At 33.9% G+C, this 16,590-nt stretch overlaps 3 protein-coding genes across 4 annotated transcripts in view; 2 read left to right on the top strand and 1 right to left on the bottom strand.

Moving 5' to 3' along the window:
* The window catches only part of Gbs-76a (Glycogen binding subunit 76A), a 236,403-nt gene that overhangs the window by 146,595 nt on the left and 73,218 nt on the right, over positions 1 to 16,590 (bottom strand). The gene's annotated exons all lie outside the window — the stretch shown is intronic.
* LOC143362001 (uncharacterized) overlaps positions 1 to 16,590 on the top strand; it is a 242,330-nt gene that overhangs the window by 213,946 nt on the left and 11,794 nt on the right. The gene's annotated exons all lie outside the window — the stretch shown is intronic.
* Positions 5,590 to 7,751, top strand: LOC143361921 (uncharacterized). The gene is made up of 2 exons (XM_076801635.1): positions 5,590 to 7,224; positions 7,399 to 7,751. The coding sequence occupies exon 1, from the start codon at positions 6,054 to 6,056 to the stop codon at positions 6,693 to 6,695; it is 642 nt and encodes a 213-aa protein (XP_076657750.1). The 5' UTR covers positions 5,590 to 6,053; the 3' UTR covers positions 6,696 to 7,224; positions 7,399 to 7,751.

Below are 16,590 nucleotides of genomic sequence, written 5' to 3'. Positions count from 1 at the left end.
CCGCTTTGTAGCAAGGCTTACTGTAGATTTTTTTTTGTACAGAGTTTTGTAAGAGCACACCTCGTATCAAGCTTTTAAGCTTGGTGATCCTGCATAAACATCTGAAAGGTAACATTTTAGGATTTTGCCAAATAAACTATTATTTCTGTACGAGTTATTGTTGTATGTAACTTATGGTTAGATGCACTTCCTGATCCGTCTTTATTCGATAATATTGTTACTTATCGGAATTTCGTGTAACAAGTTCTCGAAGCGTCCGCCACCGCTGTAGGTAGCGTGCCTCAATTAACTCGCAAATTCCTTAAACTTGTCCTGTGGTATGCTTCGAACACGCAGATTTACAACAGCCGCAAAGATGATCTCCTTTTTCATCCAAATTGAGTTACAACTCTTTTTACATATTCAAAAAATGATTCGGCGTTCGAATAAAAGTACTTAATAACAAAAAACATCACTTTACTTACAGACTCACAATGATTTTCAGTTATTTATTTTGAAAATTTTCAAAACAAACATGACTGATAAAGTTATCTGAAGTTGTACACTAACAAACTGTACAACAGTATCTGAAGTTGTTTTATTTAAAATTTAGTGTATCTTATTTTCCATTAAGCGTTGAAACATTTGCTTAAGACCTTGCCATTTCTTTATTACAAATTTTTTAAAAATTTATTTTAGTTCACACGTTATATTTATACATATTGAAAATCTTTCGTTTGACACAAACACAAATATGTGCTTATACATTCCGCGACAAAAATTAAATAACATTAAATTATTTATAATTATATATATATATTTAATATAATATATATATATATTTAATATAATATAGTTATATTTAATATAATATAGTTATATTTATTATAATTGAAAAAACATTACACGTAATAAGTCATTTAAAGTAATACGTTTCAGTGAATATACTTGAATTGCAGAATACAACATATCAATATAAAGTATTTAAAGGAAAAGTCTTATTTTTAAGTGTATACAGAAATAATAAAATATCGGCGCGACAAAATGATGGCATATACAGGGTGTTCATTGGAAACTTTCCAGCTGAATATCTCGAAAAGTATGAAAGATATTAGAAAAGTGTAAAACACGTGTCCAAGGATTTTGAGGGGAAAAGAGGAGGACAGAATCAGTTTTTTATTTGGATGGCGTTTTCAAGGTCAAATGGAAACCTATATTATTTATTATGGAATCTTATTGTACGTAAAAAGACCAGCAATTTTCGTAGTAACCTTTTTTTTATCTCCGCACTAGTTTTAGAGATATTTAAAGAGAAGTAGAACGAGTCATACTTATACTGTGAGAATGTTTGTAATTTCTTTATAACTATAACAAATTTACAAAAGGTTCTCCGTTGTTTTCTAAACAATAATACAGACGATTCTCAAATTCTGAACGAACATTTTTATAGGTATCTGTTGGAATAGCTCTACATTCCTGTACAATTCTGCGACGCAAATCGTTGACGCTTTCTGGTTGTGTTTTATAAACAACAGACTTCAAGTGTCCCCACAGAAAGATGTCGACTGGAGTTAGATTTGGTGATCTTGGTGGGCAGAGTTGGGCAAAAAGTTATCTTGTATTCGAACTCATTTTTCTCGGATACGTATTCACCATAGTTTATCCGTCAGATACTTTTCACGATTTTCATTTGTCATCCGTGGGTTATCCGAATCTCGAAGTAACGGCTATGCGTATTCGACGCCTCTAGCGGTGAGAATTTATTTGAGAGAATTTATTCGAAGATACAGCTGATGAGTTTCAAAGTATCTTTGACTTTTATTCGAGAGTCCAAGGCAGCGCCACCATTTATTCAACGGTGAATTTCGACAGATACTCGCAACTTAAATGTACCTTTGATTTTCCACGTATGATTTTCGACGTAACTGAGATTTATTCGAAGCTCGATGCAGGGAAGATGATTTATTCAATTTTTTGTTCGTGACGAGCATGAGGAATAGATGAAAATCACATGTATCTTTTATTCGTAATTGTATTCGAAGTCCGGATAACCGACCGAGCGACGTTGCCAAGTCGTAATACTTACGTCCTAATATGCAAGTACGTACTATGGTATAGTGACTCCCATTAATATTCGAACACTTTTTGTTAATTAAACGATTGTTTAAACAAATGAATTTTTATTATTGAAACAAACGTTTAAACCAGTAAATTTTTATTACTTAAAGGATTGTTTAAGCAAACAAATTTTTATTACTTAAACAATTTACGACACCTTTTGCAATGAGTAAAAGTCTTTATAATAAAAGGAAATGTCATTGGGTTTCACCATCGGTACTCTACAGGATATTAAGTTATTAAGACAATTTTATAAAGAACTCTTTACATTATGTATAGATACACGTACATAGGCATTGCATATAATGCATTTTTCTGTCTACGGTTCTGAATTACCGACTCTGTAGAAAGTGCAGAAATTTAGAATCAAAGACATCGATGATTTAAATTATCTGGAACAGTACTAAATAAATAACAAGTTAACCATTTGCAATATTATTTTAAGACAATAAAATTGAAACAATGAATTAAGAAATTATTACAGAAAATATATATTTATGACGACAATTATCGGTGGATAGGAATAATTTTTTAATGAATTTTACTGTAAATTTCATCCTGATATCTTTTACGGGTCAGCACAGTGTCCGGCCGTCCAAGGCTGTATATCGCGATGCAGTATTCGCTTCAGATAATTTTAATTTCGTCAATTTTAAAATGTTTATCTTTCTAAAAACAGGTCTGTAAAGAGGACACTTGGGGCTATATCCTCATTTTTTTGCAAATTTTTAAATAGTTCCCTTCTATGAAAAGATTGCATTTGTTGAAAACAACGCACACCTTCCGCACTGTCAAAAGAAAGTAACATATGTTTCGTTCTTCTACTCTCGGAATCATTCGGCAGGAATCGACGTCTGTCGTTGCACACATATCCATATGTATATCGTCGCTGTGATTGCACATATGTATGTGCATATTTGTGGCCGCTTCGACTGCGGCGAACGTAGATAGAAAAGGACAGCATGCAAACACGGCCGCGTGGCCGAAGGCCTATTATCCGATTTGTACCATGTTTGGGCTTATTTTGTTCAGGAAAACATTTTCGATCGGTAGGTAATGATATCATTATGATAACGTTAACAAGAAATAATATTAGATTTAGTTGGTAAACGCCAATACGCTACTGGTTACAATGTTGCCTCTGATACTGAATCACGACCATATGGAGCGTCGCGTCGCGCGACGCCTGGAGACAACAATGTAAGCGTTTCACCATCACTTATTAATAACAATAAAATGTTTGTTACAATTCATAATTCTGCCATGGGAACATTATTAATCGATTGCAAATAGTTTGCTGATAAAAACAAGTCTAAACACACCACAAATCCGATAAGTTAGACGGCGCCAGTATTGAAACGTTTCCTTCGAAGTTCATCAACGAATTTTATTTCACTAGCTGACCGTTCCATTTCGATAGAGTCCGCTGCCGTACCCGAGCATGTTCTACAGAGTTGGTAATTCAGAACCGTAGACAGAAAAATGCATTACATGCAATGTCTACATATGTACGTGTATCTGTACATAATACATAATCTAAAGAGTTCTTTATAAAATTGTCTTAATAACTTAATATCCAGCAGAGTATTTACCAATGGTGAAACCCAATGATATTTCCTTCTATTATAAACACTTTTACTCACTGCAAAACAAGACGTAAATTGTTTAAGTAATAAAAATGTGTTTGTTTAAACAATCCTTTAAGTAATAAAAATTTACTGGTTTAAACATTTGTTTCAATAGTAAAAATTTATTTGTTTAAACAATTGTTTAAATAATAAAAATTTATTTGTGTAAACAAGCGTTTAAGTAATAAAAATGTACTGGTGTAAACATTTGTTTCAATAATAAAAATTTATCTGTTTAAACAATTGTTTCAATAATAAAAATTTATTCGTGTAAACAAGCGTTTAAGTAATAAAAATGTACTGTTGTAAACATTTGTTTCAATAATAAAAATGTACTGGTGTAAACATTTGTTTCAATAATAAAAATTTATTTGTTTAAACAATTGTTTGAATAATAAAAATGTATTCATGTAAACAAGCGTTTAAGTAATAAAAATTTACTGTTGTGAACATTTGTTTCAATAATAAACATTTATTTGTTTAAACAATTGTTTAAATAATAAAAATTTATTTGTGTAAACAATCGTTTAAAGTTTAAACGATAAAAAGTGTTCGATTATTAATGGTAGTCACTATACCGTGGTACGTATTTACGTATTACGACTTGGCAACGTCGGATAAAAAGCTCGGTTATCCGAGACTCGAATAATATTTCGAATAAAAGATACATCTGATTTTCATCTCTGCCAAATACTCGTCGCGAATAAATCGTAAAATAAATCGTCTGGCCAAATCGAGCTTCGAATAACGAATAAAAGTTACGGATAAATCTCGCCGCGACATCTGGGTTTGAATAAATTCTGAATTTTTATTTATTCATCGACTAAAATCGGACGGATACTCGGCGTCACCGAGTATCTAAATCCATCGAATAAATGGTGGCGTTGTATCCGACTCTCGAATAAATCCCGAAGATAACCAGGAAATCATCCGAGAAGCAGGTCGAATAAAACTCTCCAAACCAGACGCTCGACGAATAAAAATACAGATAACTTCTCGCGATTCATCCGACTTCGAATAAAAACAAAAGATACAGAGTATCTGTATCTGAAAGCTATTTAAATAATGTTTTATTTAGATACTGCCCAACTCTGATTGGTGGGTACTCAATAATACCTCTTCTACCGATCCATCTTACAATTAGTAGGAATCGATTGTTTAACCACTGGCGAACTGGTAACGTGTAATGCGGGGGAGCACCATCATGTTGGAAGTACAAAAGTTCTTCATTTAACAAAAAATTGCCGTTTTCATCGCTTTGGTTTTCAAGATTTTCTGTTATAAGCGGATCAATGATGTCGTCCAGTGAATTTAAATACAGATTGCCATTCAAATTCTCTTGGAAAACAGAGGACCTATAATAGCCCAGTTAGCCAAATGCCTACTCGACCAAATCCTGCTCGAAGCAGAAGAGTTATGTATTTCGTACCAAACCCTGCTCGAAGCAGAATTTGGAACTCCTGTGCTTTGATTGTGACACCAAAGTGTGTCGTGAAATTCATAAGGAAATTCCATGTAAATTCCGGTAAATACAGGTAAAATTCCATGCGGCATCATGCGGCATGGGAGCCAAACTTTGACTTCGTTATAGAGGGCAGGTCCGTCGCACTAAGAACGGACGTAACCTTGTTCTAACAGTAAATATCGGGAAAAATTGAAGTAAATCTTCCTGTGTAGGGTGGGAAAAGGTATTTTATTTAAGTTTCAATGCGTAATAAAGATAAAGTGATGCGTAAACACCACAATGTGTCGTGAAAGACAAAGCGCCGTGTTGTATAATTCGAAGAGCGTACGTGCGAGAAAGAGAGAGAGAGAACGAGCGCGAAGAGTGTGCGTGCGAGAGAGAAAGAACAGAGCGCGAAGAGTGTGCGTGCGAGAGGAAGTGGATTCGAAGAAGATTGAAAGAAGTATATGGAAAGGGATGACGGAATATTTTTAATTCATTAATTTCTTTTAAAGCCATAATATGTATAATTTTTAATTTATGATGCGCGTATGTTAGGTGTTGCGCGTTACGCGATCATGCGCAGTGCAGTTTGCGACACCAGACTGGGAATAACAGCTCTCACGACGAAGGTGTCGGTGTTTCGACACGCGCACTGATTCCGTCTTGTTTGATTAGTGATTCCTTTGTTAGTTAATTACTAATTATTAAGTTCGTAAATTAACTCTGAAGCGGTGAAGACTGGATGAGCAGTGGATTCGAAGGAAGGAAGGATAGAAGCAGAGAAGACGCCAGATAAGTATTGCCACGTGGTATTGTTACCAATACACGTAACAAATTATTATATATTTTGTATATTCTTTATTCAGTTTTCTTTTACCCCCATGGATCGTAGAGTTTTGAAGAAGTCGGTTTCGCGAAAACCGTATAATAAATTAAGCGCTAGGCAGAAACGAAATATTCGGCGCGAAATAACCTCAAATTTGAGGAAGTTTTCACGTGACAATAAATTACAAAGTCCCCCTAATCTTGATAATCTGCAGAACATTCCCAGCACGTCTTCTTTATCCGTGCCTGTCAGTAATAATAGTAATGAAAGTCTTCTTAATATTCCCACCACATCTTCATTCACGCATGATTCGTCTTCTACCTTTTCATGCGATGATGTGGTTTGGGAATCTGCTGGTACTGTTTCAGAAGTATCATTTCGTGATGGTTTAGCATCTTGCTTTGTGGACAATAATTTAACGCACACTCAGGGGAACAACATCTTATCTCTTCTACGTACCCATTCGTGTTTTTCTAGTTTGCCGAAAGATATAAGAACGCTCATTAGTATACCATGTACCAGTGTCGTCACCTCTGTGGTAGAACCAGGAGAGTATGTTCATTTTGATGTAGAGTTGGAAATAGTTAAACAGTTATCTCAATGTTCTCCAATAATTCCTGGAGAGTTGCAATTATATTTTCATGTGGATGGATGTAGTTTAGATAGTTCCAATACAATTCAAATTTGGCCTATTTAAGTCAGAATTGTAAATATCTTAAATAGTAAACCCATTGTAGTAGGGATTTATAAAGGCACTCAAAAAACAGAGGATTGTAACAATTATCTTCAAAAATTTGTCTCTGACATAAACTTGATAATCTCAAATGGAGGCATTACGTTCCACGAGAAAAAAATTCCAGTCGTATTAAAACATTATATGTTTTATTGCTGATGCACCAGCGAATCGTCGATGGATGAAGAAGACGGTAACATATTGGGAATGTCCCAGTAGGTTATCGCTGTGCTGGTTCATTTTGAAACAGTATAGTTTATTCCAAGTTGCACATTGTACATTACATATTTCTCGTGTTATGATAAATTGTATTGTTATTATATATAGATACGCATGGAAAACAAATAACTTTATGTTATAATCAATAATATCTTCTGTGCAGTATTGTATAGTATTATTTTAGTACTCTAGACTTTATATAGTACTCACAAATATTTTTAATTATTTCAGATACCTATTTTTCCAAGAATGCTTTACTACCAGGATTACCACCGTAAGTAATTTAGAACAAATGTCAAAACAGTATTATTTTGAGTTGATTAATGAATTGAAAGTGAGTATATACATTATTCTAGAATTTAAAAAAATTTTTCTTCGAAATATATCTATTGTACAATGAGAACAGAACATATATTGCGTCCTAATGTAAGGCCCTTTTTGTTTGTAGGAAGGAGAAACTATAAAAGAGTGGTGTGCTGTCCGTGCTGCCCATGCCTAATGACCTATATTATGTATTATAAATTAATTAAACTCTTCTTAAGCGCCCCCATACCTTATTTTCCATTCGAGGGTTTTATTTCCATTATTTTAAGATTTGAATATTTATTTTTTATTTTATAACAGTTTTGTTATGATAATTGAATTTTATATCATTTTTATTTCCTTCGTGTAACTTGTACAGTTCATTTTTTAAAATTTTATTGTCTATTCGTTTTCTTTCTTAAGATTATAAATATGAAACAAATAAATTTATATAATACAAATACATGTAAAATAAAAATAAATTAAGATTAAAATAAATACGTTTGTAAATTCAATTTTCCCTCTCGTCGTTTATTCCGATTTTTCCCGATATTTACTTTCAGAACAAGGTTACCCCTTTCTTATTGCGACGGACCTGCCCTCTATAACGAAGGCTGATCGAAGCGAAAGTGTGGCACGAACAGGCACGAATATGGCGTGGCAGATTTTCTACTGGAATACATATGGTAATGCGGCGGCAGATAGATGGCACTTCCGTGTCAAATTTTAGTGGCAGATTCAAAGCATTTTGCTTACTGGGAGCATTTCCTAAAATGCCTGCCCAAACATTTATTTTTTCCGGCCATTGAGTGTTACATTCTCTAATAACATGTGGATTTTCGTCACTCCAATAACGACAGTTATGACGATTTATAGCATCGTTTCAGAAAAAAGTGCATTCGTCACTAAAACAAATTTTTTTAATTGGATTAGGAGGGGCGTTGATCGTATTTGTTAATTCCTCACAAAGCTCAATCCGCCTGTCAAAGTCATCTTCCAATAACATTTGATGCAACTGCATTTTATAAAGATGAAGATTGTTATATTTAAGTAATTTGGGCCCAGATCCCACTGATACACCAGTTGCCATTGAAGTTTGTCGAATTGAACTAGTAGGATTCACAGTAAACTGTCCTATAATTTCGATTTGATCAGCTTCTTTCATGAATTTTGGCTGGTTTCTTTTTAAATTTGTCACCGACCCTGTTTCCTTAAACTTTGGAACTAATTGTATCACGTACGTATGAGAAACATGTGTATCAGGATGTCTCTTATTAAACGTAGCAACAGTTCGACGAGCACACTCATCAGCTCCATAAATAAAAATTATTTCTACTCGTTCGTCTAAAGAATACACCATTTTATACAACCAATTGTACACGGTGTAAAGAAATCTTTGGTCTTGGCCCAGGCATATTGTACATCTACGGATCGATGAGGATCCGTAAAAACGAGTTGCCGTAAAATTGTCCTTGACCTTGAATGTCAAGGACAAATTTCTCTTTATTGCATTGTATTCTACGCGTCATGCCGATAAAAAAAAATTTGTCTGTGAAATTCAAGGTCAAGGACAATTTTGCGGCAATTATTTTTTACGGATTTTCATCGATCCGACGATGTAGAATACGCCTATGGCAGCCAAGACCAAACATTTCTTTACACCCTGTACTACGATATAGTATCTCTTATTACGATGATTCACACTTGACTAAATAGTACAACCTTATATTGAAATGTCAGACAACATAAACAAGAGATCAATAGAGGACAATTTTGTTTTCAAACGGTACGTGCTAGTACAACTGGAAAACATCAACGATTTGCGTCAAGTAATTTTACACAATAATCTGCCTCGCTCTACTTCTCTTTAAATATCGTCGAAACTAGTGCGCGGATAAAAAACAGTATCCTATGAAAATTGCTGGCCTTCTTAGGTACAATAACATCCCATAATAAAAAATGTAGGTTTCCATTTGAAAAAGTAAAGTTGACCTCCAAATGACCTTGAAAACGCCATGCAAATAAAAAACTGATAATGATATTCTGAAAAAATCAGTGACATTTTAGCTATCAGAATGCACATGTATGAATGTTTTCAGAATTTTTACTTTCGAAACCGAATTTTAAAAAATAAAATAACTTTCGGAGTGTCGATTTCTTGTAAAAGTGATGACATATTATATTTTGACTGTTTTAGCATCCCAATATGGTTGTTAACATATAATTTTTTCAGATTTTTCAATGTGAGGGCACAGACTTTAAAAAAATCAAAAACAGCTACTTTTACCTTTTTTTTTGTTTTACTTGAATGACTTCCAAAGCGAAGAACTACACCCAACACATCGCGAATGTCTAGCACTCATCTTAACAATATACTCTTGTATTAATCTATACATTATTAGTTTTGTAACGTTGCAGTACCTGCAAAGTGTTCCTCTAGATTAGTTCAAACCGGAACGCACTCTGACAGAAATCTGACCAAAAAATTTATACAAGAAATCGGTATTCCAAAAGTTTTTTATTTTTTAAAATTCGGTTTCGGAAGTAAAAATTCTGAAGAAATTCATACATGTGCATTCTAATAGCTAAAATATCCCTGACTTTCAGAATTTTCAATTGTAGAGGACAAGAGAAATTACGGAGAACCCTGATTTTCTTTGTCACCCCATTACAACCCCCCCTCCCATGTCGATATATAGATTTAGTTTGGGGGCATTTTTGACCTCCTTATCCGTCTATACTATTTATGAAAAAAAATGTTTTTATTATTCTGTATATCTCCCTTTGTTTTGTACGTCTAGCATACGATTGGGTAACGACTTAAATATTTTTTCAGTTATTTACGATTGATTTGAGTCCATTTTTCTTCGATACACATGTTCCATTCTATAATATTATTAAATTATCCGCAATTTTCATAAACACTTCGTGTCAGTGAAACCTATAGGAAACCAATAGGTCTCTATTGTCTTCACATCAAAATAGCTCGCTGGCCATGACAAAGCGATTTTTTTTCTATTAAATTAGTGTTTTACACTAATTTAGCCATTGCAGTATGCACGCTGGTGTTAACCTGCTGAAATATGAAACTTTCGCCAGCAATTGTTGTTGCGGATTTGTTTATTTGATCATCCATGATGTCATTGTAACTTCTACTATTTAATTTTGTATGAAAAAAATGTGATGTTTATTACTCCGTGATATCCAATACCATCCTCAATCACACGGTTCCCTTTAATCTAACTACAAGTGTTTCACAATGATATCTGCAATACTTTAATTAATCACTAAAAGTTACCGCTTATTTAGACCTCAATCCACAAAAAATATTGTAACTTATAGCACACTATGTTTGGAATAGCATGTCTAAATTGAATAAATTCTAGAACATAACAATTATTGTACAGTGGCTGACAAATAAAAGTTTAAATAATAATGTATACAACAACTAATTTTTACCAACTGAAATTTTAATTCAAAACAATAATAAACTTTTTATAAATATCTACATTTCATAAGATAATGCAAGCGAGAGAGCTACAAAAGGGGATAGAAAATTGATAGTTTATTTAAAACAATGAAAGAAGTAAAGAATTTGATCTAACAAAAGTAAGTTTAATTCTACAGTTTTGTGATTATAATTTTAAAACATTTTGTTATTCTCTAAAATTGTTTAGAGATTTACAATGGGATTTAGATCCGAGGATTGCATAGTGGGCCAGAAACCCGTCTTTAATGGCCAATATTATTTTTAAAAATGTCCGATGCCTATCACTTTCAATCATTTTTTAAAAACCCATGTCGAAGTTTAAAATAGTATAGTTATTACCCTGTTTGCACGTGGATTAAATAATGCTTTAGACACAATTAAATAATCAAGATACAACTACTGACATGCGTAAAACTATAATTTAAACCCATGATTTGATGTTCTATAATGAGTACCCACAACAATTTTGTCATCAGAACGTCACCCTTCGTTACAAAATTATCTGAAATGAATAATTTTTTTTAAATTGGTCACAAAAAGCGGGTTTCTGGTCCTTAGTGGACTGGAAGTGTGCATGGGGTCAATATGATGCCGAAAGATAATCGACCTGAGTCAACTTTATTATTCTTATTCAGCTACGCAATTAGGGATGCAGATATTCGTTAAAGTCAACCTATTCACAGAAATGTAGAGAAATATCGACAAATCCATACTAGGTAAGTAGTTGTTAATATTATTACTACAATGTAAACAACTTTAAACTGGCTTGTTAACGCACTAGGGTTAGGGACTCAATTAGTGTGGGGGTGCCAATTACTGTGCCAATATTAATTGTACTTATTTTTAAAGCATAATGAATATTAAAAAAAGAGATATACATATAACATATATATTAACTGATTCTAATGAAAAAATTTAATATCCCTTTTTAAATATTCATTATGCTTTAAAAACAAGTATAATTGATTTAGGCACAGTAATTGGCATCCCCACGGTAATTGGGTCCCTTGCCTTGTAAAAACAGACGAATAAACAAGAAAAGTTTGGATGTTATCAACAGAAATTCTAATTTTCAACTTTCTTTTGTCTGCCACTGTATACTTTTCAAACATTCACGAATACGAATTCGTTGAACAGATTTTGTTTTCAATTAGGTACGACAAGTTGCATTTCGGTCTTACGGAAGGGGTACGGCTAATAAAACAGCATGGTCGCTCTGCTGAAATAAATCGCAACAGAATTCGTTCAACAACAATTCTTCCGCGTTTCGAGGACTTTCTATTGGTTTTTTTGGAGGAGCTGTTATGTTTCGGAAGACGATAATTTGATTGGCTGAGGACGCGGCCTTCTCCAGGAGGTAACACCGGGGACACGAGTAGAACGATCGCGTCGTAGGATTTCTTTCTCGCGTTTCCGAGCGCAGGTTCTCGAGGCACACACCGGGATCCCATATTCATCGAAATCGCTTCACGAGTATATCATACGTGTGTATATATAATTATCGTTCGATCGAGGGTGGCGCGGTGCGGTCCACACCTCGACGACTGTACAAAAAAAAGGTACCACAAGTTGCTGTGACCACGGATAGACCCGTTAAGAATGCTCGATGAACTCACCAAAAATCCAAAATTGAAGGAAAAATCGTAATGATCACACAATGTTAGTATATACCTCCTGTGAGAAAATGGCAAGGCCGACGCGTCTCGTACTGGCACCTCGCGCGTAGCCGTCCACAAAAAGGAAAATCCGCACAGGGTCATTTTATGCGTCGTCGGGCGATCGTAAATCAAACGAAGGATGCAATATTATTAAATCATGCGCGCTCTCAATTCCTGCTATTACGGCCGAGGATTTTCTATCGATCTTATCGGGCCGTTTCATCCATCTTATCGGGACAGTACGAAACGCCTACGCGTTCGTAATCACTGTACACTGTACACAGTTGAACCACGCGCGACCTACACCAATACATACAGTGAGTGTAAAAAGTATTCGTACACCTCTTGTAGGCTTAAAAAACCATGTATTTCTCTATGTAATTGTACACATGTTTATAAAAAGAAACATAATTGTAATTTTTATATATTTTAACTACATACTGTCATATAAATATACTTGAAAAAGTTTAACGTTAACGAGAAAAATTAGAAAGTATGAGAAGTGTCTCTAAATTGGCGCGCAAAAAGTATTCGTACAGGTACTAGAATGTACTTGAAAGGCGTCCGATTGTTTATATTATGGTTTAGCGGGACCCGACAAATAATCAGACAGGGTCTTTGATGTACAGTCTAGTGGCAACCTTCTGCAAAACCAGTCAATTTTTATAACATTCGGTAAAATGGGTCATAAAGGTAAGGAAACAAGTGAGACTGAGAGAAAAATTATTATACAACTGCATAATCAGTGCAAATCATTGCGAGAAATAGCAAAAACAATTAATAGGCCACACAGCACTATACAAGGAATTATAGATCGATATGGTGAACGAAAAACCAATAAAAATAAAGCGAAACCTGGTCGCCCTCGAAAACTTAGTTTACGCGATGAACGTTTTATAGTACCTGAAATAAAAACATCGTAAAATTAGTACCCCTAAGATCGCTGCTGAGCTTGCAAACAACGCTGGAGTAAGTGTATGTGCCAGAATTATTCGTAATTGTTTACGAAATAATGAATACCACGGCCGAGTTGCTCGCAAAAAGTATTTCGTAAATGCCGCAAATAGAAAGAAGAAACTTGATTTCGCGAAAGATAATATTAATAAGCCTATCGAGTTTTGGCGAAGTCATATTTACTGATGAAAGTAAATTTAATGTTTTTGGCTCTGATGGCAAGTGTACGGTCTGGAGGAAGAAAAATACAGAGTTACAAAAAGAAAATCTACGTCCCACAGTAAAACACGGCGGAGGTTCGGTTTATGGTTTGGGATTGTATGAGTGCTGCTGGAGTGGGTTCATTACACTTCATCGAGGGAATCATGGACCACAAAATATACCTAAACATATTAAAAACCCATATTGTAAGTAGTGCAGAAAAAATGGGTATAAAAGACATCTTTATCTTTACTCCAGACAATGACCTCAAACATACACCACGCAACACAAGAAAGTGGTTGGTTTATAACACACCACAATATTTCAAAACACCTCCACAATCACCGGATATTGATCCGATCGAAAATTTGTGGGATCTGATTGATAAAAAAATCCGAACCTGGCATATTTCAAGTAAAGAACAATTAAAACTTTCTCTTCAAGAGAAATGGTCCATGTAATGGACTAATGTTTACCATGTAAACATGTACAGACATAATATTACAGGTCGTTGAATTCGTCTTGACCTCGGCTATCATATCGTGATAATAAAAATATATCATTCCATTTAAAAAAACTTCGATGACCTTGAAATCTCAAAAAATATAACCTTGAACAAATTTTTTTGCCTATCATAATATTTGCCCTCCTGAACCAACTGAATGTTTTCCTCTGACATTTTTTTCTATTATAAAAAACAAGCAAGATATTTTAGATGATCGAGTTAGGTGAAACACCCTGTATATTACCATATAACAGAACATGGTAATATTTTATAGATGTAAAATATATGCATTCTATACTTGTGCTTATATAAACTATACGTATTTTATACATTCTAATACATTATACATTAATAGTGAGTCAGTAACAATTACCAACTGGAATAACTCATTATTTATTCAATAAATGCTTGAAATGAAATTTGTTGTATCCGAGGGAGTTCATTAGCAAAACACGGTTTGATTTTCTCAGGCCTTATATGTTCTGAGACATCAAGGTGACCTTGAGTTTTTTAAATGACAGCGTATGTTTTTTTCGTTGCTACATTGGTGTCCTTAAAGAGACGAATTCAATGACCTATAATAAAGTACCTTAAATTGAGCTTGAACCTCAACACGTAACATTGAAAATAAGTAATGCAGTTACATACTCTTCACACCTTTCCGTTTTGTTCTGAGAGTCAAGGTCAATTGGAGGTACTTTGTTATGGGTTGTTGAATTTGTCTTTTTAGGAACTATAGTAATTGAAAATAATGAGAAAATGGCGAGAATAAAAATCTCTGTCAAAATATAGGCCCGCGTCAGGTTGGGCCTTAACTCAAAACTTGAACTTTTTTATTATTAATTATTTTTTTATGAGACTTTCACCAATATACTTGTGGAATTTTTCTGATTAAAATGATACAATATATGATATAATTCCGATGATATTTACTTCTGTAATGAACGATGAAAGTTACTTCCCATTACAAATATAGTAATGGAAAATTAGTATAAATATGATACGAATTGTATCGTGTTTGGTATAATTTTAATCAAAAAAATTCCACAAATATATCGGTGAAAGTCTCGTAAAAAAATAATTAATAATAATAAAGTTTAAGTTCTGATTTAAAGGCCTGGGCTTACGCCAGACTTTCATATTTCCCGAACGCTTCAACTTTCCGCGTTTCTTTCTTTCTCATACGCTGTCCTTGTTTGAGTCCGAAGCTTTCATCGTTCATTACACATGCAAATGTCATCGGAATTATATCATATTTGGTATCATTTTCGCTAGGAAAATTCCACGAATATGTTGGTGAAGGTCCCATAAAAAAATAATGAAAAATAAAGTTCTCGAGCTTCACTGTCCTTTTCTACGTTCGACACTGCATCAAAGAATACTAGGATCTCGTAGGCAGCATTTCCCCGCTGTGACTTTGACCTATAACGTGTAATACGAACGTATCTACTGTCCTCGGCGAGCGTTAACTGGCAGCGAGTATCGCTGTTCTTTTCTACGTTCGGCGCGGGTCAAAGAATAGTAGCTTTCTAACTTAAGAGACGTCAAGACATAAGTGCAGCTGACATAAAACGCGAATTTACTTTATTCCGTTTTCTTTGTCCATTGTCTCAAATGTAACTGCACGCTTTGTATAATTTTGATGGTAATTTCTTGATTACCATCATTATATTTATAATAAAGTAATTTTTTATGGATTGGATATTGAACCCTTTTCGTTATACTCATGATTTTTTTTATATGTGTTTTTGTTATGTTGTGTATACTAAAATGAATATCCAGAGCCTCTATTCATTTATTTCATAATAATAATCGTGAAAATAAAAGTAAAGTATTCTATCCAGGTTTCAATATTTTTACTTTCCCACAGAATACTCAAAAAATATATTTATGTTATTATTATAGTTTTAATATAATTTTATTTATGGTACAAACTTTTGTTACGTAATATACTAGAATGTACGAAAGACATGTATTTCGAAAAATGAACATTTCGTCCAATTTTCTTCGTAATTATCTATATTTGTCCATTGTAAAAATTGCATTGTACATACGTACAGTTTCCAATTACAACTTGACAACTGCTGCTCAACTTGAATTTCAGTCTGCAAAATCCACTGTGTGTTCTTATTAAAGTTCCTTGTTTTAAATTTGTATTAAATGCGTATAAAAACCAGAGTTTCCATTTAAATAATAGTTTCGTTAAATAATCATTTTTCTATTAATTTTAAGTCACGTTAACACAAAAAAGAAGGTGTCTGTTTACAAAATAGTATAAGTGCAAAACATACATGCATTATTGCACTTACAAAGAAAGTATAGTCCACTGTGCAGTACAGGTTAAGGCAACTGATGGCTCGCGAGCCACATGCGAATCCTCTTCCCACTTCTGAGACCCTCCATCAAGCTCCTATGGAATGTGGGAGAAAGGGACGGGGCCTATGAACCTATATGCATACTAGGTTGTCTCCAGGAGATATACATAAAAGCACGATAGAGTAATATGAAGTGATCAATGGTGAGGGAACC

This window comes from Halictus rubicundus, chromosome 16 (assembly GCF_050948215.1).
Source record: "Halictus rubicundus isolate RS-2024b chromosome 16, iyHalRubi1_principal, whole genome shotgun sequence".
NCBI lineage: Eukaryota > Metazoa > Arthropoda > Insecta > Hymenoptera > Halictidae > Halictus > Halictus rubicundus.
The sequence above is the reverse complement of the archived record's forward strand: the minus strand, read 5'-3'. Positions and strand labels throughout refer to the sequence as shown.